A 26220-nucleotide genomic window follows, 5' to 3' on the forward strand; every position below is an offset into this window, starting at 1 on the left:
TTTAACTTGGAAACTGTTATGAAAGGCCATGGTGCTTCACAGACTGGTTCTACTATATGGGATATCAAAAAAAAAACCAACCTGAAATGTCACATTGATAGCACAAATACAGTATAATGTAAGCAGGCACATCCCAGGGCAAGTTGCAGATTGCAAAAAGTTTGGGATCTCCTTTGCTGAGAGTCAGAGAGATTCCTACAACTTCAAGAGGTATCTTCAAATGTAGCACAGGACTATTCCCAGTCTGCTGTTCAGTGACTTACTGAGTTGGAAAAAGACAAATATGCGCAGGTCGACAAAATGTCATCCTCTGTAAAGTCCATATTTACTTCAGCTGTCAGATGAAGGAGACTGGTCCCACGTATAGATCCCTGAAGGGGCTCAGCATTTGGTGCTGCCATGAGTTAACACTTTAGTCAAAGCTGATAAGCTTATTAATGGCTGCTGCTGAAGGTTACATATGTTGTATGTTTTGTGACTAAATAGTATTATGTACAAAACTGAGGCCAAACCCCTGGGAATCTACTTTTGCATGTTTTTATCATGTTTGTGATAGTACATCTCTGGGCTTTGGAAGCTTCACAGTTCACTCATTCACAGCCCAAAGGGCAGTTTTGTCTCTTGATGAGACAGTCTTTAAGCCAGTCTGTTGAGTTCAGCATCATCTTTTGCATCTTTGGGATTACTCTTTTCATTTTTCTCTTTGTATCTCATGTGGCAAAATGCACCCGCTAAAATGGCACCTGAAAAACAGAGAGTGTTTGTATGTAAAGGGAAAAGTAAACTTTCTGAAAATATGTTCCAGCAAGGGCCGTGACACTGCCCTGTAATCCACAGTGCTTTACCTCCTGAACAGAAGCAGCTTGGAGGAAGGACCGTGCAGCATGGGACCAAGAGCATGGACCCAAGGCAGTGCTGGGCAGGATCAGACACCTTGGGGCTCAGAGGCCTTCCCCCAAAGGAAAAATTTTCTCTAGGGTCTGACCAGATGGCGAAGTGTCTATTTTAGCCCCTCCTCCCTCTGAGCAGGGATTTGTCATGTTTGTCTTGAGATGCAGTCCCTCATTTCTATTTTATATATATATAAAATGCATAATTTGATCTTTTAAAATCATGATGTACTTGTTATACTGTATATAAATTTATTGTCTCTTTATCACTGTTAGAATGAATATGAAAGATGTAAACCTGCAAAGCTGAAATAGGTGAATAAAATGGTAACTATAAGCTACAGGTACAGATACCATAAGTAGGAAGCTTCACTATTTTCACTATAATCTGGATGCCTAAGACAAACTCAAGTCCCTTCCCTGACAGGCCAAGGGCAGTAAGTAGCAATGAAATGACAATATGCTACAAGTTCAGCAATTTCTTCTGTCCTAGCTGGTTGTTGTGCCGCTGGATGTTTTTCTTACAATCAAAAACTTAGAAGTTTGCAGCCATCATGATACACAATCATGGGATCTCTCCTCTTTCATTCATTCTGCAACATGCTTGACAAATATTCACCCAAGTGAATTCATGTCAAAAATGTAGCAGCACCATCATATCTCAGAGATCTGGCTTCAAATCAACCTGGAAGAAGTGACTTACCAATGATGATCAGGACCCCAAGTAGAATCCCAATTGCCTGCCCAACAGTTGGCCAGGAGTGCTCACGGTCTATTTCAATAAAACATGAATTTTCACTGGAACACTTGCAGATGCTTACTGCAAAAGGAAATGCCATGAGGTTAATGAGAAGTTTAGTAGTCACGTTTGGTTATTTATAAATGTAACTGCTGTCTTGAAGCTAATAGTTCTGTGCACAGAATACCTTTAAGATTCACTTTGTTTTCCAAAGGCGGTTTTCCATTGTCATTGAGTATTATTGGAACATCATACACCTTCTCTTCAAAGTTAGCATGTTTCAGGGACAGGTAAGCATGAGTAGCTGTAAGTAGGAAATGGGACATTCATGTCAGCACAAGAAAGAAAGTTAGCTCAACATTCAACATTTTTTTTAAGGCTGCTTTGCGCATGATAGTAATTCCTGTTTTCCTCAATGTCTTCCAGGATCTCATTGGTTTGCAGACATTAAGTAAAAAGGGAATATCTAGAAGCCTAGTGTAGCCTTCAGCATAATATGACTATAAAATTTCCTTCCTAATTTCTACACCAGGCCAAATCTGATCTTGGGTAGTACTACATTGATAGCATTCCATCTGGACCAGGAATAGTCCCCTCTACTCAGAGACCAGAATCAGCTTAAATTGTTCCCAAGGAAATGCAGGACACACCATCCTTCTAGTGAACTTACACTGTCACATCTAAGACTCCTTAAAAACTGGACAAAGTACTAATAGCCATTGGGATCAGTTCAAAGGTCTGTTGATGTAAGTATCTTGTCTCCAGAATAAATGGAGATTATGATGAAAAAGCAAGCATGTATTTTATTTCCTCCTCCCTCTCACCCTTTAAAGTTTTCAGCTCAGGGACTTCTTGAGCAAGATGTAATTTCTTGCTTTGAACTTGTAGAAAATTTCTGCATAGACAACACCCTGAGACAGCAAGTTCCAAGTCAGCTACCTCGTCATTCTATCTGCACTGTAAATAACTCCACAAGCTTCACTTGAGGGCCCCAGATTTGTGCACTGGATGAGAGAGCAAAGGATGAACCTTTGGCCACCCTGACCATAGTGTTCATAATTTTATATCTCTCTATTGCATTTTTTCCCTACTGTCTTCCAAGATTAAAAGTAGTAGCTTACTTTGCTGCTTCTATACACTTCCTTATATCAGGCCATTCTATAACTCTGATTATCCTTGTCACCCTATCTAAACCTGTTCCCAGTTATACTGCATTTTTATGACAGAGATAGAGAGACTGGAGTTCAAAACTTGAAGAAATAATGGATATATACAGGGGCATAATGATGTCTTCAGGTTTCTTGTCTGGTTGTTTCCTGGTAATCCTCAATATTTGACCTGTTTTTCTGAATAATGCTGATCTCACATTTCCATGGAACTGCTTACAGTTCTCCTTCCTGATTCGTAATGGCCAGCTCAGCACCCATGATTTCAAAAGTGAATTTGGGAGTCCAGCGTTCACTAGCACCTGTGAATTTTATTGTTCAAGCAGGTCAGTCTTGGAAGAATGTTCTGAAATTCTTCACCCTTGGTTCCTACTCAAATAACTTTGTATAATGAGTAAACTTTGCCTCCTCACTGCACATCCATATGTATTGAGTTATGCAGATCCCAGAAAAAAACCTTTAGAAAACCACACATGAACTCCCTTCACTGCAAGAGCTGACTGTTTACTCCAAGTCCTGAATTTTAAATTATTATTTATTCTTTCATAACTTTAAATTTGTGGCAACCTAGCTTTCTCTAGTGGGACAATTCATCAAACATGTTTTATTAATTCAGACAGGCTCTTTCAGCCAAGCACTTATTCATGTGCTTACTGTCCCCTTCAAAAAGCTCCATTCACTTTGTGAGGCAAGACTTCCTTTTGCACATGAAATGTCAGAAATGTACAGTTTGCAAACTGCTCTATTTCTTTTTCAGCAGTGATTTGTAGTCATTAAACACACATATTTCATATTTACATGCTTTTTCTCTCAAAAATGATCATGAAATTATAGCTTGCAACATATTAGGTTTTACATCTTGCAAAAAATAATGAATGACTTTGGTGTTCTCAACAACTCAATTTTTTTTTCTACATGGAACACTGGTTATGCAATAATAAGGAATTCTGTAATTCTTCATATTCACCGGAGTACCAAGTGAGCCCCATACCATTGTAAGAACGGCTGAATTACCTTACCATTGAATTTTGAGATTTCCCAGTTATTTCTTGCATTCATCTCATCCGCAAGGGAAAAAGTAAATTTTGAATAAAAAAACTGTTCATCAGCATCAGTAGCTTGAATGAGAGTTCTCTCTCCTCCACTGACTGGGTAGCAGAAGAAAGTAGGATAATCCGTAGCTATTTGTGGATAGTTGTCATTCACATCACGTAAGTGTAGAACCAAGAACACTTTGGATTTCTGAGCTGCATTATCTGTCGAGTTTAACAGAATGCAAAGTTACATGCACACCTTGGATTTACACTCTGGGCTGTTGCATTTGCAGCTATCACAGAGGTACACCATCAGATAGGCAGTGAAAGGTATTGGTCTGTCTAAAGATGGCAGAAACAAGGTCTCAGGAGGTCCTGAAGGATTTCTGGTAGCTGCCACTTCTTTTTAACAAGCACTGTTTATTTACCACCAGCTCTTGTTAGCTACAGAGCACTAACAAGGGAAAGGAGGCAGATCATATCTAGTAATCTGTCATATCCATCATGTCTGGCAAGCAGTCACATCCAAAGTGACCAGTGCTCTCTAGAAGACTCTTAAGCATGAAATGCCTTGAGTTTCCCATCCCTCTTCTATATACAGGAAATGCAAGCCAAAATTGCAGGATTTAAATGGCTAGAACTAGGAAGTCCTAATATATTTCAGAACTCACAGAGTATTAGTTTTAATTACAGTAAAATGAAATTCTGTAAAAGGTTACAAACTACTCTATGGGTATGTTTTCAGGAAGCCTAACCATACCTAGGAGAAAGACTAAAATCTTCATAGCTGTAGAGAAAAAAGTGGCAGAAAATATTAATACTGAAAACAGTGAAAAATATTGAATCTTCTCTATATGTCATGTGATTCAAGCAAATATAAGACCATACCCAACTTCATGAAAGCTATTTTAATCCTTTTTATCAACAGCATAATATTTCTGCAAGAAATTTAAATTCTTAAGAAATATATACTTCTAAGGAATACTTCCACATATATATATTTGAGATTACATGTTCCAGTACTTTTCATGGGTTTAGTAGGTATTAAACAGTAAGTCTAGTAGGTATCATTAGTAGGTATGATAATTCCTCATAAAAGAGTAAGGACAGGGGATTCCTCTGTGTGTGTATTTAGTTGTTTCATCACTTACTTAGCTCTGATACAACGACCTCTATTGAGTATATTTCTTCAGTTTCTCGATCCAAAGGGGAAGCAGTGTATACCTGCCCAGTGGCTGAATCAATTCTCAGCCATTTTCTCACGTCACCTTCCAAGGAGTATCTTTGGAAAGAAATAGGGAAAAAAAAAAAATATACTGTTCCAAATTGGGAAAAAAATCCGACAAAGCAAATGTTCTTTGTTGACTTTACGTAAGAGGCTTGATTACAGTTGTACTCAAAGAAAGGGTTCTTGGAAGAGTTGCAGTACCACAATACTACAGCCAACCAGGAGACACAGATAGAGGAAGACAAGCCAAAATCATCCAGAATAAGAGTGAAAGCAGAACTACAGAAATGCCATCTCTACTGCAGCCTGTGTGCTTGCAATTCCACTTTCCTTCTAAATGGGGAGCCTGGGATGGCACTGAGCTTTTAGTTCAGAAGTCTGATTTGTCCAAACCCCATCACATCTCCCACATCTTGGTTTTGATGGGGGCACAAGCCAAGGGCTGGGGGCAGAGAGGCCAGTGCGGCAAGGTACCCTGTTGTGGATCAAGAAGGTGAACTATGGTGATTATCTTCTGCCAGTCTGGAGCAGCCTGTAACTACCATTGGGGCAGTCTTGGTACAGAGAATGCTTTAAGCATCACCACATCATTGCGTTTATATAATTGTTTAAAAAAATCCAGCTTAAACCCAGGTCCCTGGGTATTTACTTATACAAATTTAACCATGAACATATGACCCAGTTAAAGCACAGGCACTTTGCTTGAGTGGAAGTGACCAGATCCTCTCATTCAATGTTTTTGTCCTTTCAGTACCCTTTACACTAGAAACAGCATGCTTGTACATCTTCTCCTTCGTATACTTTTTATTTTATGCCCTTTAACCTATTTTTAGCAGAAATGTGGTTTATGTATATCTGAATTCCTGTCATGTGTCTCCGTTATCATCCCCCAGAGCTTCTGGACTATGTGGCTCACTTTCAAACTAGTTTGACAGAAGTCCAAACATGATAAGTTCCCAAAAGTTAGGAACAAGTAGAAAGCCAGATGAGAAATCTCTGGGAATAAGAACCCACAGGAGGCCTAAGAGTCACATTGTGCAACTAACTCCATTAACCACTTAGTGTTTTGCTGAATTTTAGTTAAATTTCAAGAACTGTTTATTTTGAGTTGATCTGTTCAGCATTCCAGCTGGGAATTATACAGCAAAAGTCACAAATAACTCCTCTATCTGACTCTACTGTGTAAGGTACATTTACACCATGCAACACAGCACAGGAGTTGTCTTGCACAGAGCTTTGCATCCACAATGGAAAGAGTTGTGTCATCTCTGACAGCTGGGAAAGAAAATGAAATATTTTTCAATTGTAGACTTGAGGCTGTGTATTTTGGTGAAGAAAAAGTTGAGGTGGTGTATTTTGGTTGTTTCCTGCGTGACATGAAAAGCAGCTACTCTCCTACTGGTTCAGGGGTACACAGTATATGCTTCATTCTTTTGATAAAGGCGTTATGGACATGGAACCTTGTTATTCTCAGCCTAGCTCTACCTTTTTCCTGTAGATATAAATGAGCCTGTTTCCCTTGTGGTTTCCTCTTTCAAGGCTGATGTTTGATGTTCACAGCACAGACAGAAATCTGGTCAGAAAAATACTACCCAGCAGTCTCCTGCAGGTGGGTCGCTGGCCCCCACCCCACCACATGTCCACCTTCTACTAGGAGATAAGACTTCTGTAAAAACAGTATTTTTCCACATGCCAAGTATTGGGCATATTTTCCTTGCACTTCCTTTAGAAAAACTTTTGAAAGCCTAAACTCAATTAATTAATCACAGTCACTCTTTTTTACCGTACAGAATCCCCTTCAGGATCATAGGCCTCCACCGTCATGACCAAGGTATTGACAGGAATGTCTTCAGACACTTCTGTTCTGTAAACTGGCTTCCGGAATACAGGTAGCTCATCCACATTTGTCACAAAAACTTTTAACAGGGTAAGAGAGCTTGAGTTGTAGTGCACGCCTTCCACCAGCGGTTCAGGATTTGTGGCGTTGATCACCAGGTTGTACACAGGTGTTGTTTCAAAATCAAGAGCCTGGATGAATTAGAAAAAAAAAAAAAAGTTAATGAAGCAATGGCTCTGCTGCTGTGGGGAGCTCCAATGAGAAACTAAAAAGTCCCCTTCTTCTCAAGGAGGAGATTGCATCCCAAACACAGGCAAAATAAAAGAGAGCTGTCAGGAAAAAATTACACCGGGAATGTTCCATTTAAATGAAACCATAAGCCTGTTTAGAGGCCTTCTCAGCAACTGCATTTTCTAATAATGTTGCCACCTGCCCAACTAAGTTTAATAACAATATCCTGTTTACAGAAATAGTATTTATAGCTCTGTATGAGAAGGCCTCAAATGACCTCCGGGTGCCAAAAGTCATGCGAGGGTTGTTACACCACAGAGTTTCTCACAACTGCCTCCTTGGGAAAAAATGAGGCTGAGGCTGATGCTGAAGACAGTTCACCAAATGCTGCCTCTGCCTGCACTTGGCCTGGTGGCAGCACATGAGCTGGAGGCACACAATATAACACCCCTTGGAAAATGAGTGATAGTTTCCTGGACCCATAGTCCAAGGCTCATTTCAAAGGGAGAGCAATTTTGCTATTGAAATTCATGAATGCAGCAAAGAGTGTTCCTGATATTCCTGTCTCCAGCATTCAGCATATGGGCTGTATCACCTACTGCAGCACAGGTTGTCCTTGGCTTGGTCACAGTTAATGTTCCCCTCATCAGGAACAAACTGCATCTCCATGCTGACATTGAGACATGCTGGCTACATTTGCACCTTGCTTTGCAAAGGCCATTAATGGCCAGAGCAACTGCAGAGAGGAGAATCTGCCCCATCATAGCCCCATCACTACCACCACACCCCATGGAAGCATTAGCTGGCTTTCTCTTGTCCTTAAATGCTGCTGCAAAATCACTCAAATAATGTCATTTTTTTTATCATTATGGTGCATAAAGACCTACTTCATTGGCCAGAACCTGCTCTTCTGGAGAAGCAGCCAGCAGCAGAGCCAGTGGAAGGAGCTGCTGGTGGTGGTGAGGGCACAGCTAAGGCAGGAGGATAGGTGTGTGTGAGCACTGCACAGGCACAGAGCTTGAGAACAGAAGTGGAGGTTCCTGCAGTCTGCACCATGCTTAGGGTGTCCCCACCCCACCACCAGTCAACACCCTCCTCACAAATCATTACCAGGGCAGTAACTGTATTACAAATAAGTAACACTAAAGGAGAAGAATAAAATCCATCTATTCACCTTGTTAATCCTGATGAACCCTCGATTTGTTTCAGAGTCTGTCTCTATGATGAATGTGTTGTTTGGATCACCTTCCTTCACTTGGTAAATTATGAGGGAGCTCCCTGTGGCAGGCTCATCTCCATCAGTTGCTTCAATTTCTAATATCACACTTCCTATTGAGATATCTTCTGCCACAGTCACACTGCCATACTGAAGAGAGAGGGGTGTCATTGAAACATGACATACCATTTGTGGATAAGAACTTCAGCACAACCATTTGTGGATAAGAATTTCAGCACAACCACAATTTCAGCTTGTGACCCACATGCGTGGATATATTTCAACCCACAGCAGCTACACAAAGGAGGGAAGCTTTTTAGCCACACATTTATCGTAGGTGATGGGATCTATGTCAGTGCCACTAGTACAGCACCAACCCCAAATCTTTAGCTCCTCTGTGAAAACCAGCCCATGATCATGCAGAAGGGACAGTACAGCTTCTCTGTACCCTGTGAGCACCCTGGCCACTCATTGTTAAACATTTGATTGCTTCATGCACCACAGGTTGTTGCAACACTGGCATCCCAGATCTTCTGACTCTTTAATTGTGTGCCCTTGCCCAGAAGCCTCACCTTGAGACCAGGTCCTGGACCAAGACCTTGAGGTGAGATGGTGTAAAACCTGCTCTGCAGGCACCTTGTCTGCATGAGACTGCGCTGCCATGTCATCAACAGAGAGCTGGGCGATGCAGTCTGCAAGGCCCAAAAACCAACACAGCTTCCCTGAAAGGACAGCTGTGCCTGACAGGCCAGACAGCTCTCCTTGAACCCACCACCTACATGGCATGCAGGAGTGGTAGGAGCTAGGACACCTCTGTCTACGTACTTCAGCCACTCCAGTGTCTGCCAGGAGGCTTGGGCCATCAGGCAGAAGTCATGAAATGTCTGCAGGTCTCTGCCAGATGCCAGCATCTCCACCAGAGAAAAGGCAAGAGCCTGACACCCATCCTGGGATCAGGTTTGGTCAGGGATCACTGGACCACTGTTTCTGGCCACACAAGGCTTTTGATTCCCATTCACCTTCTGGCTGTTTTGGCTACACTAGTGCTGTGTTTGGAAAGGTACTTGGGAGATGCCAGCTTTTTTCCATTTAGCTGTTTGATTAATTTTAAAGCCTTTTCTTCCCCCTTTCCCTTCAAAACTTGCATTTCTGGAATAAACTGCTTTAATAGAAAAATTTCTTTCTGTACACAGTTTTCCACTGAGCAAATTACCTTAAATTTCATGATTAGCTGTTAGTCTGTCCCATTGCTTACTGTCTAGATAGTGCTTATATGCAGACTTGCAGCAATATTTTACCTTTATTTTTACTGGTAGTTTCTCTGTTACTTGTTCTGTAAATGGCTAGTTTCTTGCTGACATCCTATAGACATTGACAGTATGCTCAAACACTTGTCAAAAGTTATTGGAACATCCAAAATGGTGTTAAAAATACTCACATCTGAATTTTTAAAGATGGGAATTTTATCATTTATGTCGATGACATGTACTTCCACATCACAGATTGTTTTGAATTCTGCATGGAAAGAGACAAACGTCACACCGGCCTTTCTGCCAAAAATAACTCTTCTCCAGAAGGGTTCACTGTGAGCAAAAGTGAGCATTGCCAGATTGCCCAATCTAAGCACTAAGTTGAGAGAAGCACTTATCTCAGATGTCTCTTAGTCAATGACAACCTCACTTTCTATCTTACCATTGATCTTCCCAATTTCTCCAGCACTGTCCCATCCTCTTTAATTTTCCTCACTTTTTAAAACCATATCTATTTACCAGGATGATGATAGCTATGGATTGTGTTAGCCATCTCAGTATCACTTTTCCATGTCAAAAAGTAAGCCCTGGTTTAAAAATGCTCTCTTGTCCTCTTGGTATCAGGCAGCGCTCCCAGTTTTGTTACAGGCCGACTTCAGATTAATGTAAATCTAATCACTACCTGAGCAGGGGCACCCATAGCAATGGCAGGTTGTGACTTTAAAAGCATAATATATCCATATATAGATGGATTTTAGTGTTTTACAAACATGCCTCATGAGCTGAAAGCTAATGAAAATTCTAAACAACATTGTTTGGATGGAATTCAAATAAGCATCCAAGACAAATCACCAGCTTCCTCCCTCTGGAAGGTTTTCCATCATCTGCCAAAATGATGCTATTTCATTTACTGACATCTTTACATACCAGTTCCTTCATGCACAAGTTTTGCCTGACTGTAGGGATTCCAGCACAAAGCTTTAAGCTTTGGTATGAAGTTTGATTTCCTTTCCATTCAGTGAATCACAAAGGACTCATGACAATTTACATAAGGAACAAAATAATTTTTGAAGTTTAATTCCAGCTTAATATTCTCTTAATGTTTTAAAATATTATCTGTACTGTCTGAGCAGCTGTGTTTAATTTCTTGATTTTGTTTTCAGTTAAGTCCCTTTGAAAGATCTGGGGGAAAACCACAATCATGATCTCTTCATTTTTTCCCCCTGTGGAAGGAAATCTCTTTCTGAAGTACTTGTTAACAAGCTTCCCAATTTAGCCACACTCTGTCCTAGAGCTGGTTCCCTTCCATGTTTGCATTATGAATCATGATTAATATCCCTGCATCTCAAGAACAGTGCAAGTACCATGCCAGAGCAAGACAGCTCTCAGTGCTACTGCCTATTCAGCAAGTCCTCCTTGTCTCCCCACATCCCTTAGACACTGAACACAAGTCATGCCAGTGTGGACAGAGTTATTCCAATGAATAACAGCATGCATTCCTTACTTGAATCTGTCACCAGGACCTTCAAGAAATACTTGGCTGAATCACGCTTGTTTAAGGAACGGCCAGTTAATTGCAAAGTCCCAGTGTCTTGCTGAATATAGAAGAGATTCTTTAAGGGAAATTCAGGTTCCTGACTTTGGATTTGGAAATGCAGACGAGAATTAAGGGTATCCTTCTTATCCATGTCCGTAGCAAACACGGTGCCAATATTACTTCCTGTAGCAGAGCAGAGATGGGAGTCAGACAGAATGCAGTGGTCCCATTTCTCCACAGAAATACACAGTGACAACAGTGATACCAGTGCAAAGAGTAGAGGGTCAATAAAAATAAAGCTGTATGGAAAACACTTCAATGGACATGCAATCTTCACTTCTGGGAGTTTTTGCTTTAGCATCCCAACATATTGGTTTGGGGTCAGGGCAGTCCAAAAGACTGTAACAGCAGACTCTTCAGTCCTGAAACCAAATAACTGATGTCAAGACATTGGACAGATTTTGGTAATGGTCCATTGAAGTCAAAAGCATTATGCTGGAGTTGCAGCTGGATGAGGGAAAATGGGCTCATACCACTTTAAGAACAGAATTTCTTGTATTGACAATAAAAGAGGTGTTTTTCTTTACATAGTCTAAGCAGTTATCCAAAGCTGTGGTTGTGGGAAAATGCAGTTTTATGTTTTAAATAAAACAGCATTTTTAAAATAGGTGTTTTGAGTCTGTCCTTCTCAGGTTCTTGAAATCCTTTCCACAAGAATTATTGAAGGGAAAACAGGAGGGCTATTTGCATAGAAATATATTTCCCTGAGACAGCCACATTTTAATGTTTGGGATCAGAATTTCTAGCTTCATTCACACACAGCTGGAAACAACAGGACTACAATGAGGTGTATCAATTAACAGAAGTTCTTTTCTTACCTTCCATTTCATTTTCTTGAACTTCTATTACAGTGAGATCTTGCTGACACACAGGGGGATTGTCATTGATGTCTTCCACAATAACGTGAATTTCCAAAGGTTTGTCCACCAGTTCTCCCGTGTTATCTTTTGACACCACAAAGAATGTATACTGCAAAAAGAATATAACAATTAAATGGTTTGAATGTCCACTGTGACAATACTTTGCATTTTAGTATGTAATTATGGGAATATGAAATATCCTCTCATGAGTTTGCTCAGTATTTTCTCTCTGTTTAAATCAGAACTCTTCTATCACCCCTTATCTTCTGGGGCCTGAGTTCTCAAAGGATTTTAAAATCTGTGGTCCCCAAGGTCTGAAGTAGATCTGAAACCTCCAGATCTCCTTTACTCCACACTTCCCACCCCCTAGCTCTTACCTGTGCACCTACAACCCTGCCATAGCTGGTCCATGCTGTACATTGTACATATGCTGTGGGCAGTGATTGCTACTGCCAGACCCACTCTAGGGTAAGAACCTGAAGCCTGTTTACAGTATAATAGGTGGATGAACTTTCACATATATCACATCATTTTCAAACAGAAATGACAAGAAACAAAACTTTTATCTATTCTTCCCTTCCCATTCCCTTTCCTTTCTGTTGAGCTTTCTCATATTTACTCCCTCACCAATAATCAGCTTCCTGCTGTGCTCTCTGCCACCAGTGAAGTTTTATGTGTTTACTTACAGTATCCTTTTCTTCCCTGTCCAATGGTTGGGTCACATAAATATCGCCATTCTCACTGATGGAAAATGGGAGCCTTGGCAACTTTTCTTTTTCAAAAATGCCATAAATTACACCTGGTTCATTTGACTGCACCTAAAAAAAAAAAAAAAACAACAAAAAACTAAACCCCCAAAAAAACAAACCAAAACACAAGTCAGGATAGGAAGTCAGAAGTGTAGAGTGAGATTTAATAGGGATTATTTCTGGACCACAAACAGAAACAATTGCATTCCTTTTAGCTTCATAAACCAGAAAATTAACAGTCTGGCGGGCTCTTGGGTTGACCTGCAGAAAATCAGACTGATAATCCACCTCTGCTCTCTGAATTGTGTGGTGAAGCCACTTTACCACAGTTTCTCATCTGTCCAGATGGGATACAACACATACCTTTTTATAAAAGGATTTTGTGATATGGAGATAAATAGCGATTATGAGAAAAAAAAATTATTTGCATTTTAATATCTTGATACTAATGATTTCCTCTCCTAACACTCTCTATTCCTGCCTGTTGTTTTGTTTTATTTAATTCAGAGAAGTGGAACAACGAAACAGCACTAAATTAGAAGGAGCTGACAACTCCCTCCAGGACAGAGAGGCCCTGCAGAAAGATTTTGATAAATTATAGGGATGGACAATCACCAACTGTATGAAATTTAACAAAGTGACAGATTCTGCATCTGGGATGGAGGAACCTTGGCTGTATGTATAGGCTGGGGAACGAGAGGCTGAAGAGCAGCTCCACAGAAAGGACATGAGGATCCTGGTGGTTGCCAGTTAAATATGAGCCAGCAGTGCCCTGGCAGCCAGGAGGGCCAGCCCTGTCCCGGGGGGGCACAGCATCACCAGCCAGGCAAGGGAGGAGATTGTCCTGCTCTGCTCTGCAATGGGGAGGCCTCACCTCAAGTATTGTGTGACACAACAATATAAAAAAGACATTAAGCTATTAGAGAGTGTCCAAAGGAGGGCCATGAGGATGGTGAAGGGTTTGGAGGGGAAGCCTTAGTAGGTACAGTTGAGGACACTTGATTTGTTCAGCCTGGAGGAGACTGAGGGGAGACCTCAACATCCTCATAAGGGGAGGCAGAGGGGTGGGACTGATCTCTTCACTTTCTTGACCACAGGCAGGACTTGAGGAAGCTGAGTTGGGGGACGTCTGTGTTAGATATCAATAAAAGGTTTTTCACCCAGAGGGTTGTTGGGAATTGGAACAGGATCCCCAGGGAAGTGGTCACAGCACCAAGCCTTCATTAGTTCAAGAAGCATTTGGACAATGGCCCATGGTGTGATTCTTGGGGTGTCCTGCACAGGACCAGGAGTTGTACCCAATGATCCTGATGGCTCTCTTCCAATACAGCATATTCTATGATTCAGTGATTCTGTGAAAACAAATACTTGGTACCTATCTGTAAATAGGTGCATACACACTCTTTACATTCATCAAAGCTTATGAGGAAGGCTCTTTTCTGGGGTGCCGCAGATTTACAATGAAATGAAATACACAGACTGGTAAGTTAATGGACATTAAGTTAATATTTATGTTCTATATAGCAGAAACTGTGTTTCATTTTCCCCTAGGCAGAATCAACATGCCATTGGCTACCACATGAAATTTATATACAAGAGACCCCAGAATGGGTGCACCCTTACACGCTAGTCTTCCTTCCACCTGTTTTCATGCCGGATTTCCTTGGGCTGTCACTGAGGCCAGTGAGAATGGCACCAAGCCAATTACTCTTGTGAACAGGATCCATGGAATCCTGCCATGTTCAAGGGATGACAGCATTGGGAGTGTCATTGCCAAGGCATTTTTCAAAGTCAAATATTTCTGAAAGGCTGTTGGCCTGTTAGTTAATATGTACTGATGTATACACTGCTATTGGTGTGTAGTTATCAGCAAAATATTTTGTGCTTGAACTGTGAAAAGAGGAATATTGGGAATGCAGGACGTGAAGGAGGGTATTTCAGTCCTTTCAAAGTACTTTTGATGTAGCAGTTGTGCTGCATGATCACAGCAGGTGTCCCTGAGTGTGAGGGACTGCTCACAGCAGGGCTGTTGTGGAGCTGGTCCTCTGCTCTGCTCTTTTGCAGGTGGAAGAAGCTAACCTCAAAATAAGCTCCAAAAACCTCTTGGTTTGCTCAAAGCCTGGAGGACCCATGACTGGATTTTCGTCCCAAACTGAAAGGCAAAGTTCAGTCACTCAAGTGTTTGTATTGACTGTATGTCAGTCACCTTCAAACTATTAACTTTTGTGCTAACACAAAATCAATGAGACCTCCACTAACAATCATTTCCAAAGGATGCCATATTAAAAAAATAACTGGAAGGTGTCAAAGTCGTTCTGAAGAACCTGGTGTTGGATGCAGTGGGGACACTTTTACAGTTAGTTGTGAGGAAACAATTGTGTGCTACAAGGAGAAGTTCAAGGAGCGTGGTCAAAGACCCTACCTTGCTGATGTTGACAGGGTGGACCTGGGTTGAGTTTTCTTTGATGTAAATGATGGGGGGAGCTTTCCATAGGCTCTCCTTCACAGTGATAATCACATCAACACTGCTGGTGAAAGCATTTGTTGTCATCCCTGCCATATCCTTCACTGAGACAACAAGTATGAAGGTGTCCTGCTTTTGAGGATTCAAGTAATAAGAGCCTAGAGACAGAGCAAAGAGTCAGGAGAAATGACACAGAGGCTGTGGGGGCTGTTAATCTGCCCATTGCCTCCTACATGCACTATGGTTCTTTATCTGCTTCAGACTTACTCCTTAGATGGTCCTTTGGGACAAACCTCAGCAAGCCACTTCCTCTGGGTTCTCTGAATGATGCAGCATTCCATCCACATTCCATCATGTGGATGGAATAATATGAGGCCTCTGTGCTGTGGTCTCATTTTGTGCAGAGGCATCACTGAACAGCCCTCACCCCAGTTAGGCACTTGTTCAGCCCAGCAGAATAGATGGGTGTTTCTAAACCATTGCAATTTAGTTGGGATCACATGTCCAGATGAGTTTTCTCTGCATTTTTCATGTTACTGCTTTTGGGTTTCTAGATTTCATGGCAGAGAATTAATTCCAAGATATGACACAGTGTAGTCCTGAAGGCCAGAGGATCTATCTCTCTTTGCAGTGTACTTTTAGATCTCAATCTCTATTTCTGATAGCTTCCCTTGAATTTGATGGGACAAAAAACAAATTCCCCAAAACCAGGGCTTTAGTGGAGTGTGTACCACTGACTACATTTATTCAGAATTTAGCATCAGACCCTTGTTGTTGTTTTGTTCCTATGCATATCCCAGAACTCATGCTTGCTCTTTGCAAACAAGAATCTTTTTACATACCTTTCCTGCTTGGTGAGATTGCTCCAGTTGCATTATCAATCTGGAAAAGCATTTCATCATAAGGGTTGGGAAAATGATGGAAAATGCTGTAAGACAGCTGTGCATGGGGAGTTGTAGGATCATCACGGTCAGTGGCATGGACATACATGAAGGGCTTGCCTGTTTGGATTGGAGAAGAAACAGTGGTAAGAGAAGATACTGAACCTTAACACAAAATCCATTCCAGCAGAGCTCTCAAACCAGGAAAGCAACTTATGGGGAGCTACCATTGTTCCATAGTGCATCTCTCATGGGAAGCCATGTGCAGAGGTTGCACTGCTGTATGCCATCCCATAGGTCAACCCTTCACCAGCTCTGCTTAGTAGGATCACAATAGGTGTGGTGACTAGTTGATGAAGAAGGTGACAGAGTTAAATCAGCAGAGAGCTATCTATCACACACCAGTGCCTGAACCCAGAATTCACCTCACTGGGATCTCTCCTTAAGGCCACTTTGCAGTTCTTATACAAATCAGTTGAACCAAAGCACCTTGATAAAAGTGGTGCATGACCTGCAACATGGATACAATAAAAGAACAATCCTACAGTGAAAAAAATATGGAAATACTCAGTAATGTAAGTTAACTTTTACCTTTTGTGCACCAGTGCAACATTCAAAATCTTTTTAACTTGGATGCACTGAAGAATAGAGTAATATGGTTCAGAATAATTTCTGACCTCATGGAGATTTATATGCATATTGTTTAGCAAAAGTTCTTGAGTCCATAGCCACAGCAATAACAGCTGTGTGAGTCCTTTGTTTTATTTCCAAGATGTAAGTCTCAACTTACTGCTCTTTGATACTTGCATGACTTTTGGACTGGATCACTGCAATTCATACCCTAAGACTCTCTTCTAAATGTTAAGGTTTAGCCCATGTTCTGAGAAGCATCATTCGTGGTAAGCACATGCCCCATCTACCCTGGCACTTTCTTTCACTGATATGTAAAGACTCAGATAGTCTTAGCATTCTCTTTCGGTATAGTCTTTGGTAGCCTCTAAATTTTAAACCCCTTCTAGCATAAGTTTTTTGGGGTGTTTTTTTTTGTTTTGTTTTGTTTTTTTTTTTTTTTCCCAGAGCAATGGAGAGAGCAGTACTATTTGTCTGTTAAGAGACACTTGCAAAGAGTAATAAAAAATATTTCTGATTGCACTCAACCCTTTACACCACATAGTGATCACCTCTTTGCCATTTCATTATATTATAGAGGCTTTCATCCTTATTTTGTACAGACCTGTGGGAAGAAAAACTGATCTTTTTCCAGCTTGTATAGCAACCACTTTACCTTCCTGCTTAATTTACCTACTTTCCTATTAATGATAATATTTAATTTCGGTGGCAGTTACCTGGACGAGAGTTCTGCCTCACTACTCCATAGTACTTTGTCTGGTTAAATTCTGGTGGGTTGTCATTGATATCCTCCACATATATTGTAACAGTATATGGACCTTTAACTCTCTTTCCACTCTCATCCAGACTTTCCACCTGATTTGAAAAAAAAAAGGAACAGCAAGTAAATATTAAAGATAAGTTAAAAGGCACAAATTAATATCAGGATGTCAGATGCCAGGTCACTCTTACTGTCATGCAAATCTGGTGAGAGCCACCACTGGGTAGCTCCACATACAAGGACAAATTTGCCACTGGAGCTCCCTGACAAAAATTTGTCACAGTATATAATGCCAACAGAACAAAATAACCCACTTCTGCTTCTGATGACACCTTTCAGAGGACAATTTCCCACTTCCAGTTTCAGCAGACCACTTGTATTTTTGCACAGCTTAGAATTAATTGGTGTTTTTCTTTAAACACCAATATATATTTTCTAGCAAACAAGGGGAAAATCCAACATGATATAGCATTTATAACTAATTGCTATTATAAATATAAATCAGAAAAATAGTCTGATAGAAGGGTTAGTAAAGGAAAATTAATTTTTAATTCTAATGACATTTTTCCACACAATTTGACTTATTTTCCAGCCTTCTTTAACTTTAAATCACCAAGTATATATTTGTCACACTTAATATTGTTTGCACATAATAGATAAAATCATGATTATTTATGCCTAACCAAGCATAACTTTTTCATTCTGTCATCACTTCTTGTCTATAAATTATTCACATGCCTAGGGTTATTAACTTCTGGGGCTAGGAAATTGTCCTCTCTAATTCTAATCTCAGCTTTAGAGCTGAGAATGTGAAACCATGAAACCTGAAGTGCTAGACTTTAGAAAGACTGCTAAGGCTGGCTAAAAAAATCATCATGTACTTTGTCTGTTCAGATACTGATCCTCCCGTGATCATCTTCTCAGCTGCTAGTGCCTCAGAAAAAGACAACACCATTTTTGACATGGTTTAAGAGGACAAGGCTATACTGAGACCCAAAGACTGCCCATCCACTGCTCCATTCTCAGTAGTGTTTACACTAGTGAGATCCTCATGAAAAGGGTATAATAGCAGGACAAGCACAAAAAGCTTTTTCCTCTCTTAGAGTCCAACATCTTCCAAACAGCTTTCTGCTGTTATCTGACAGAGGTTAGATCTGTGCCTCTCTGCCTAAATGTCTTTCACTCACACTCTTTCACAGAGTCACAGAATATTTCGAGTTGGAGGTGACCCACAAGGATCATCAAGTCCAACCCTGAAGTGAATGGCCCACACAAGGATCAAACCTTGGCATTATTAGCACCATGCTCTAACCAACTGAGCTAATCTCAGTTTGTCACCATGTGTATTATAAGGTTCTTAAATTATTACAATAGTTCATTTTTCCACGCCAGACATGGAATTCACCCTATCAGCCTTCAGGGATAACAAGAGGAGCTCATTCATGAGGCTGGATTTTACTTCCAGTCAAGTATTCCCCTCATATTAGGAGAGTTAAAGGGTCGGTGTTGGCATCACAATTTTTGTTTTCTGAACATAGCCTTCCTCTGCTAAGGAGAATTTTCCTGTTCAGTCTTTGAGAGCTACAAAACCGTGTGTCTTCCAGCAAATCTTGATATTAAAAATGAAAAGCCTGCCTGTAAACATAGGCAAAATAAAGGATTCAAAATTTCAACAGATTTCTCTTACTATCAGGTATACCCAAAGAGGACGAATGTGAATACTTCTCCCTTCCTATTTTTCATTGAGCTTTTACCTGCAGCTTGTGCACTTGTTTGGTCTCCCAGTCCAGAGACCCATTGATATACAGGATGCCTGTCCTCGGCTCAATGTCAATAATTCCAGCTTTTTCACCAGACGCTCTAAAACTCACAGCAGGTGACTCAAGCTTGAACTACAATAGAAAAAAAAAAAAACAAAACAAAACAAAACAAAATAAAAACAGGGGGGGAAATCATCATTTTTTCAGCATTTTCACCATAATAAAAATAATTTCATGCTTTTGTGACTTTTAAAATCTATTGCCAACAGTGTGTTTGGCTGGGAGAATGATATTCCAAGAGTCTGCTCAAACAAGTCTGCTCTTTTCTGATCCTCAGCAGAGGAGTTTTCACATTATTTCCTGAATGCTGCAAGAAAGCCCATCTGCATTTTGTTTCCAAAGCAAACGTCTGCTTAGGACAGGCTTTGTCTGAGCATGGGAATGGAAAAAAATGACACACATCCTCCATTTGCCTGGGAGCTGGATCTGTCCTTCTGTGGTTATGGCTTTGGGAGGAAAACCTCAGAGTCAAAGGAAAATGATGACACAAGTTACATGGAAAGAAATTCTCCAGGAATGTTGATTTTATTAATCCCTGTCTTAGGATATCTTCTTAAAAATGTGCTTGAGAGGGGGTTGTCTCCTGCTCTTTGCATGTAGACTCTTGAACTCCCAGAGAGACGAATTAAAAAATAATTTTGGATCATCTTGGGGGACTGTTCTTCCCACCAGCACAGAGACAACACTTTATATGTGGTCTCTGTGTGCAAAATATGGGATTCTTGACCAGAGTAGATAACACGAGACACTTCATTACCTGGTGAAGGATGCGTGGACCCCCTCCTTCTTGAACAGAGAAATCCATGTCCTTCAGAGGTCCAGTTACACTCAGGCCCTCCAGATTAAGCCATATAGCCTGTGAGAGAGAGAGAGGGAGAGAGAGGGATGGAGGAAAGCAGCTGAGGGATGTCTGCTGCCACTACTCACAAACAGCAGCTCCCCACCCCTGGGCCTCCTGTGAGCTATTTTGCTAGAGTATAATGGCAGAGACTCTTCCAGGTTTGCACTGAACATCTCCAGGCTCTTTAGTGTACATAAGTTTTAAAAGCAGTGTGATTTATTAATTAATTAGAGAACAAAGGCTTGTGCCCTGCCCTTTTCTGACCACTATATCATTAAATGAGATTGAATCTACCTTCAAGAGCAAACAGAAGAAGAAAGTAGATGAATGTAGACTAAGAGCAAAAGGGAATTCATAAAATCATTGCTGGATCTCCTCTGTGTCCCCAGCGGGACCATCCATGACCCATCCAAGAGCCACAAAGCATCATGAAAACAAGTGTGTCTGGAAACTGAACATCACACCTGGGGATGAGGAGGAGCTGTGGCTGCACCCTTTGTAATTTCTCCAGTAAATCAAATCTTTTTTGTATGGGAACGAGGTGGCCCTCTCTGGGTCCCTACAGCACCCCCATCAGTGCCACAGCCTTCTGGGCAAGCCACTTGAGCCCTGTGCCTTCACATCAATTGCATGTGAATGCAAACCACAGAGAGAACAAACATGTCCTTCAGATATTTGGCTTTTACCTGATGGCAGAAATGTCATACAAATCTGTCTCAGCATCTGTTTTCTTCCTAATGGCTAGCAATGTCTTAACATCATGTTTTTTTCTGCCAAATTTTTATGAATTTTATAATCACACACTCCCCAGTGCCCAAAGACCTCCACACTCCTGCCCTAACATTTCAGGACTGTTCTTGATTCCAAACAAAAAAACCAAAGCAAAAATAAGCCTCTCAGGGCAGGCCTTGCACACAATGGTTCACACTGTGGTTCAGATAATCAGCCTGTTTCTTCAAAGGCAAGACCAGGATTCCCCAAATTCCCTGTCTTCATCACCTACCTTGACAACTCTGAGGATCTGCCTGTCCAAATAAGGGCTCCATTATTTTGGTGCACAGGTAAAGTTTCTTTTCTTCCATAGTAAAAACTAATTTTTTCTTGCTTTACAGATTTAGAGTGCCATTGCCACCCTGTCCATCACACCACAGAGTTGAGTGTGTGTTCTCTGCTGTATGACTTTTCCTCTGGATCTGATCCTATTGCTGCTGGGACAGCTATTCAATTTCTCACAGAAAAGCACAGTCTGCATATTACCAAGGGAAAGCTTAATTCTGCCTATGACAAAAAACATAGCTAAGTTCAGCATAATTCACCCTAAAGCATTGCTCTGTGTGTGTGTGTCACAAGGAGTGTTTCAATAATTCCATATTGTTCTTAGTAATAGCTAGAGATGCTCTCCCGCTCGCCTACAAGGATTTGTGACTCCTTTTGAAAAAAGGAAAAGCAGAGAGCTGGGAAAGGAGAGGGAGGGATGCTAGCGAACACTAGAGTCAGCAAAGAATAGCAACAAATGCTATCTCATAGTTATGCATCCAGGAAAATGCACTTTGCAGCTACTTTTTAATATTTTTGCAAAATGCTGACTGCTAGCCTTGCCAGGGACCAGATATCAGGACTCTGAATTTGACCTGCCCTGTCTATTCCCATGTCACACAGGTTGGCACAGCCTGGCTCCTGGAGGCTTTTCCTGGGGCCATTTTATGGACAGATTTTGCTTTATCTTGTTCCCTGCCACGGAGGAACAAAGGCTGATGCTATAAAAACCAACAAGTTCAAAGTGCAGCCTGTGAAACAAGTAAGTGATATCACTTCTATCAATTAAAATTACTTTATGTGGACCATAAATATTTCTGAACATATTTCTACCGCATGAATCACTATTCAAGAGCTTGAAGGGCAAAGAGACTTCACCACTTGATCCATATCCATTGGTATATCTTCTAAAGATGGCTATAATGCTTGCAGAGTGGCTTCATGGGGGGAGGGGGGGCAGCACTGCCACAAGCAGCAGCTTGTGAAATAGGAAGGGAAAAGGAGGTGCTCACTGTAGCACCCCTCAAGGTCTCCATATTCTGAGGCATTTTTTACTGAACTTGAATTTGATGCATTTTTCCAGCCTTTCTGTTAATTTCAATTGTGAAGTAGAAGTTATCACTGCTGTAGCCTTTATAAACATCAGTAAATCTATTGCATTTAATACATAAGGTCCATAAAGAGCATAATTAATACATTTCAGTTCCATAAAATCCTCTGAAAAAGGATGCACAGGAATCAAATAATGAGGATACATAATTAATATGCACAGTTTAAACTATGAGTCATTATATGTCTTAGAATACATTTAATATGTCAGCACATGTATGGATTATAATGCAGAACTCATGATACTGATGTTTTCAATCTTTGGTGATTTGTTGCAGTATGTTTAAATCTTTTCTAGTACAAAATTCACGTATTGGAAACAGTGATATGTAAAGAGGAAGTAGAAGAGGGAAAACAAGTAAATTGGTGCCTTCTAGGCTTTTTGAAGTTTTTTTTTCCTAATGACTGAGATGTCCTCTTAACTTGCAGTGGGGTCACACGCATGTGCTGGGGACACACCCAGAGTTACAGCCACTCTGCTGGCACCAGGGCCTGCCTGACCTGTGGGCTGGCACACCCCGTGGATTAGAGCTCGGCAGCTCGCAGGCAACCTTTGCCGTTTGCTCACAGATAAAGAAAGGAAAACCTGTAACTCACCGACTGAATGAGAAGCAGAAATTGAAGCCCACACAGCTTAAGCATACTGGAATATGCTTTGCTTCAGCTCCTGCAAAGAGATGACAGTCACTTTAGCCCCATAGAGTTGGCCCAGTCTATTTGCACACCAAGGCAACAGCTGAGTTTTCCTGAAGCTGCAGGAAGAGGTCTGAGGAGTCAGTCCTGAAGGAGCAGCTGCAGCCCTGCCTGTGAGAGACGAGACCACGGGTACCCCTGGGCTGCCAAGGAAGGCTGTGCCCGTCAGCTTGTGCCTAATGGTGCAAGAGATGCAACATGTGAGATCGCCAAAGAGCTCTCAAAGATTGAACCCGGCATAAAAAAGCCACGCAACCACATTATTACAATGATTCTGTACCACAAACCCATTTTCATTTCTGCTTTACTGAAAGCAATAAGATGTTCACAGGAAATACTATTAATTACAGGACAAAAGTCTTGCAGAGACCATCTTGAGGTGTCTGTCTTCTGGTCCAAAAGTCCAACTGTTTCCTGCAGATTGCAGAGGCAAAGGAAGCCTAAAGCATCTGCACCCCCAAAAACAACATGGCTACTGGAAACAAAATTTCCAAGTCCAAGGAGCACTCTTTGCCTCAAATTTCAAAGAAATGCTGAGCACACACTTCCACAGTTTATGTTACATCCTCCTGAAAACTAGATGGCTTTCTCAAAATGCTATCCTACTTCCTCACTGCCTCCGGATTTTAACAGAGAGGATGAGGCTGGTTCTGGAAGCAGGTGAAGGTGGTGTATTGTGCTGCCATCTTCAGTGGTGCTTCATGTTATATGGCTCACACCTACAGGAATCCTTCCACGGATCTGTCTCAAGGAGGCCCCCAATGGGGAGAATACAGTGTGGAGGCACAGCTCCCTCCAGATGCCTTCCTGCTTGTGCTTCCCATCACGCCATTTCACCCCCTTCTTTTCTTTCCTCAATGGCTGAACAAAAAGGGGACCTGTAAATATAGAAACTGCTACCCACACTTCTGTTCTCTTGAGCACTCATTCTAGGACATGCCACAGGAGTTTATCTTCCAAATCCCAATCTGTTATACTGTGTGTGCAATTACACCCTTTGAAATACTGGGCTCTTTCCTTGGGCTGGAGATAACTGTGTGGGTAGTGGAAGAAAATAATATGACACGCTTTTGAAACCAGAAGCAATCAGGAAAATCATTAAATTTGTCAGGAGACAAGGGCTGAAATTGAACTCCCTGCTGATGCTTGGCTGGGATGACCCCTTAGTGGGTCCTTCACAGATCTCTTAAAGTCAGAGGAGGTGGCACAGGCAGGGCAGAGAGAAGGAGAAGACACTTTGAACCTCCTGGAAGGAAACTTCAAACCAAAACTGTTGCTGATATTCTGGTTATACAGTCAATGAAAATTCTTTCAGTTCCTCTGCCTATACAACCTCTCCCCTCCCCTCCCCTCCCCTCCCCTCCCTCCCCTCCCCTCCCCTCCCCTGCCACTCTCTTCTGAATATATTGGCCTGTTCCTGCTGCACTTAATAGCCATATGGGAACTTCAAAAATCTATTTCCTTATTAATTTGTGGCAGAAGGTACAAAGTGCCCAAGGTGTTCCCTCTCCATCCTGTAAGGCTGCAGTTTGTGCCCAGGGGCTCCCTGCAGGGTTTTGTCTGCCCCTCTGGAGGAGGCATGGCTGGAGGTGCCCCTTTGCCCACCAGCAGTGGAGGAACACCAGGGAGCTAAAAGTACTGGGGGAGGCCATCAAAAGGGAGGAAAAACCATATGGGGTGGTCTGGGGTACCGTGGTCTGGATTCAGGGAAAAAAGAAGGAGCAAGACCTCCTGGAAGAGGAGAAAGTTTCAGGGGAAACATCCCACCTTACTTTTGGGAACAGAAAACACTGGCAAATGAATTGCTAAATGTGGCTGTGTCATGGCCAGGTTCTCCTGTCCAGATCCAACTACCAAATGCAGCAGTGGAAATTCAGCCGTTTCACAGTTTGCATGACAAGTGCCTTTGATGTTCCCTTCTCTTTGAACATAAACATAATTTCCTTATGTCCTTTATGGTGCTATTGCAAGTTTTGATCAGTCCTTGAACATTTATTTTTAGGTGGAAACTGTTACCAAGTCTCATGAACTATCTCACAGCCAAGGACCGAAACCCCAAAATCCATATTCCTCTGTCACTCAGAATAGAGTTCCAGTATATATAGATTCATATAAAAGTTTTCAGTAACAGGCAGTTTCAGGATTAGAATAGCATCAGCTTAACTAAAAGCAGCTTGAGATCTGGGTTGAGGACCAGAGCCATATTTTCTCCTTCATTTCTTAGCTTCATCTCAGTGCTATATCCCTAATAATCCCTCATGCTTCCCATGACTGAAGAGAAATCTCTAGGATAACCATCATACAAATATTCCAGCGACTTTCAATAATAAACATTCAGAGAACAAAGAATATTCCCAGAGATTAAAGATCAGAAACAATCACAACTATTTGGTTCCATGGAAAAAAATATTATTTTCTTTAGTTGATTGATTTCAGATGTTCAAATTCAGCATAGAGAAAGAAAACAGAGGAAATTGATCCAAATCAAATATAAACCAGACTAAGCCTTAGCACAGCAGTCATCCATTTTACAGGCACAGCTGAGTTCCTAACACTGCCTGAAAATCCTTTAGCAAAACCCCCACTTCAGCTTTTAAAATCTTTCTGTGAAATGTCAGTTAGCTCATCCCTTACCTGTAACATGAAAAGCTTATTTTGTTCTAAAAATGCTTCTTTCTTTCAGCTGTGGGAATCACCTATGCACAGGTTGGTGGTGATGTCTGTCTGTGCTTATCCAGTTTATAGTTCCTCAGAATTGCCCTCAGAGATTCAGCAGCTCAAACATTAACTGCTGGACAATTATTGATTCTAATGACTAGGTGTGGTATGAAACAGCAGTCCTGTAAGGAAGCAAGGTAGCTCCAAGGTAATTCACAGTCTTCAATATTTTTACATCCTTTGTGATTTTCTTTCTGACTTAATTTTTTTCACTCAGGCTCTGAGAAAAGAACATGCAGGACATGGGTTGGAGCCACAGGGGAAAGACAGCCTTTCTGTAGGAGAGCAGGTGGAGAGGAGAGGGCATGGGCCTTGGGTGGAGAGCATGTCTGTTACTTGCCTAGTCGCAGGAATAACTCACATTCAGAAGACAAGAATTTGGGCATACAGGTGGCTTGTTTTCACAGCACATCCTTTCATGGGAAGGACCCAGCCGAGTTGTGAAAATAATTCACCAGTCCTCATATTGGA

General features: G+C 41.4%; 1 protein-coding gene across 1 annotated transcript; it reads right to left on the minus strand.

The window, feature by feature from the left end:
• Positions 1 to 593: 593 nt before the first annotated feature.
• CDH17 (cadherin 17) lies at positions 594 to 22980 on the minus strand. Its single transcript, XM_053953175.1, has 17 exons — positions 22936 to 22980; positions 20110 to 20208; positions 19287 to 19424; positions 17489 to 17627; positions 16104 to 16262; positions 15220 to 15419; positions 12735 to 12866; positions 12007 to 12157; positions 11096 to 11311; positions 9780 to 9856; positions 8300 to 8491; positions 6841 to 7085; positions 4981 to 5111; positions 3815 to 4051; positions 1817 to 1933; positions 1594 to 1710; positions 594 to 743 (listed from the first exon to the last, which is right to left on the minus strand). Exons 1-17 carry the CDS (start codon positions 22978 to 22980, stop codon positions 637 to 639), a joined length of 2502 nt encoding a protein of 833 aa, XP_053809150.1. The 3' UTR covers positions 594 to 636.
• Positions 22981 to 26220: the final 3240 nt, after the last annotated feature.

The sequence above is a fragment of the Vidua chalybeata genome, chromosome 1 (assembly GCF_026979565.1).
Source record: "Vidua chalybeata isolate OUT-0048 chromosome 1, bVidCha1 merged haplotype, whole genome shotgun sequence".
Taxonomy (NCBI): domain Eukaryota; kingdom Metazoa; phylum Chordata; class Aves; order Passeriformes; family Viduidae; genus Vidua; species Vidua chalybeata.

Excerpts from the sequence above, each read along its gene's own strand:
- CDH17 (XM_053953175.1), bottom strand. The coding sequence starts at position 22,980 with ATGCTTAAGCTGTGTGGGCTTCAATTTCTGCTTCTCATTCAGTCG. Across the intron at positions 17,628-19,286 it reads AACAAGTGCACAAGCTGCAG|GTGGAAAGTCTGGATGAGAG; the intron begins GTAAAAGCTCAA and ends TTTTCAAATCAG. Across the intron at positions 12,867-15,219 it reads ACCCTGTCAACATCAGCAAG|GTGCAGTCAAATGAACCAGG; the intron begins GTAGGGTCTTTG and ends TTTTTTTTTTAG.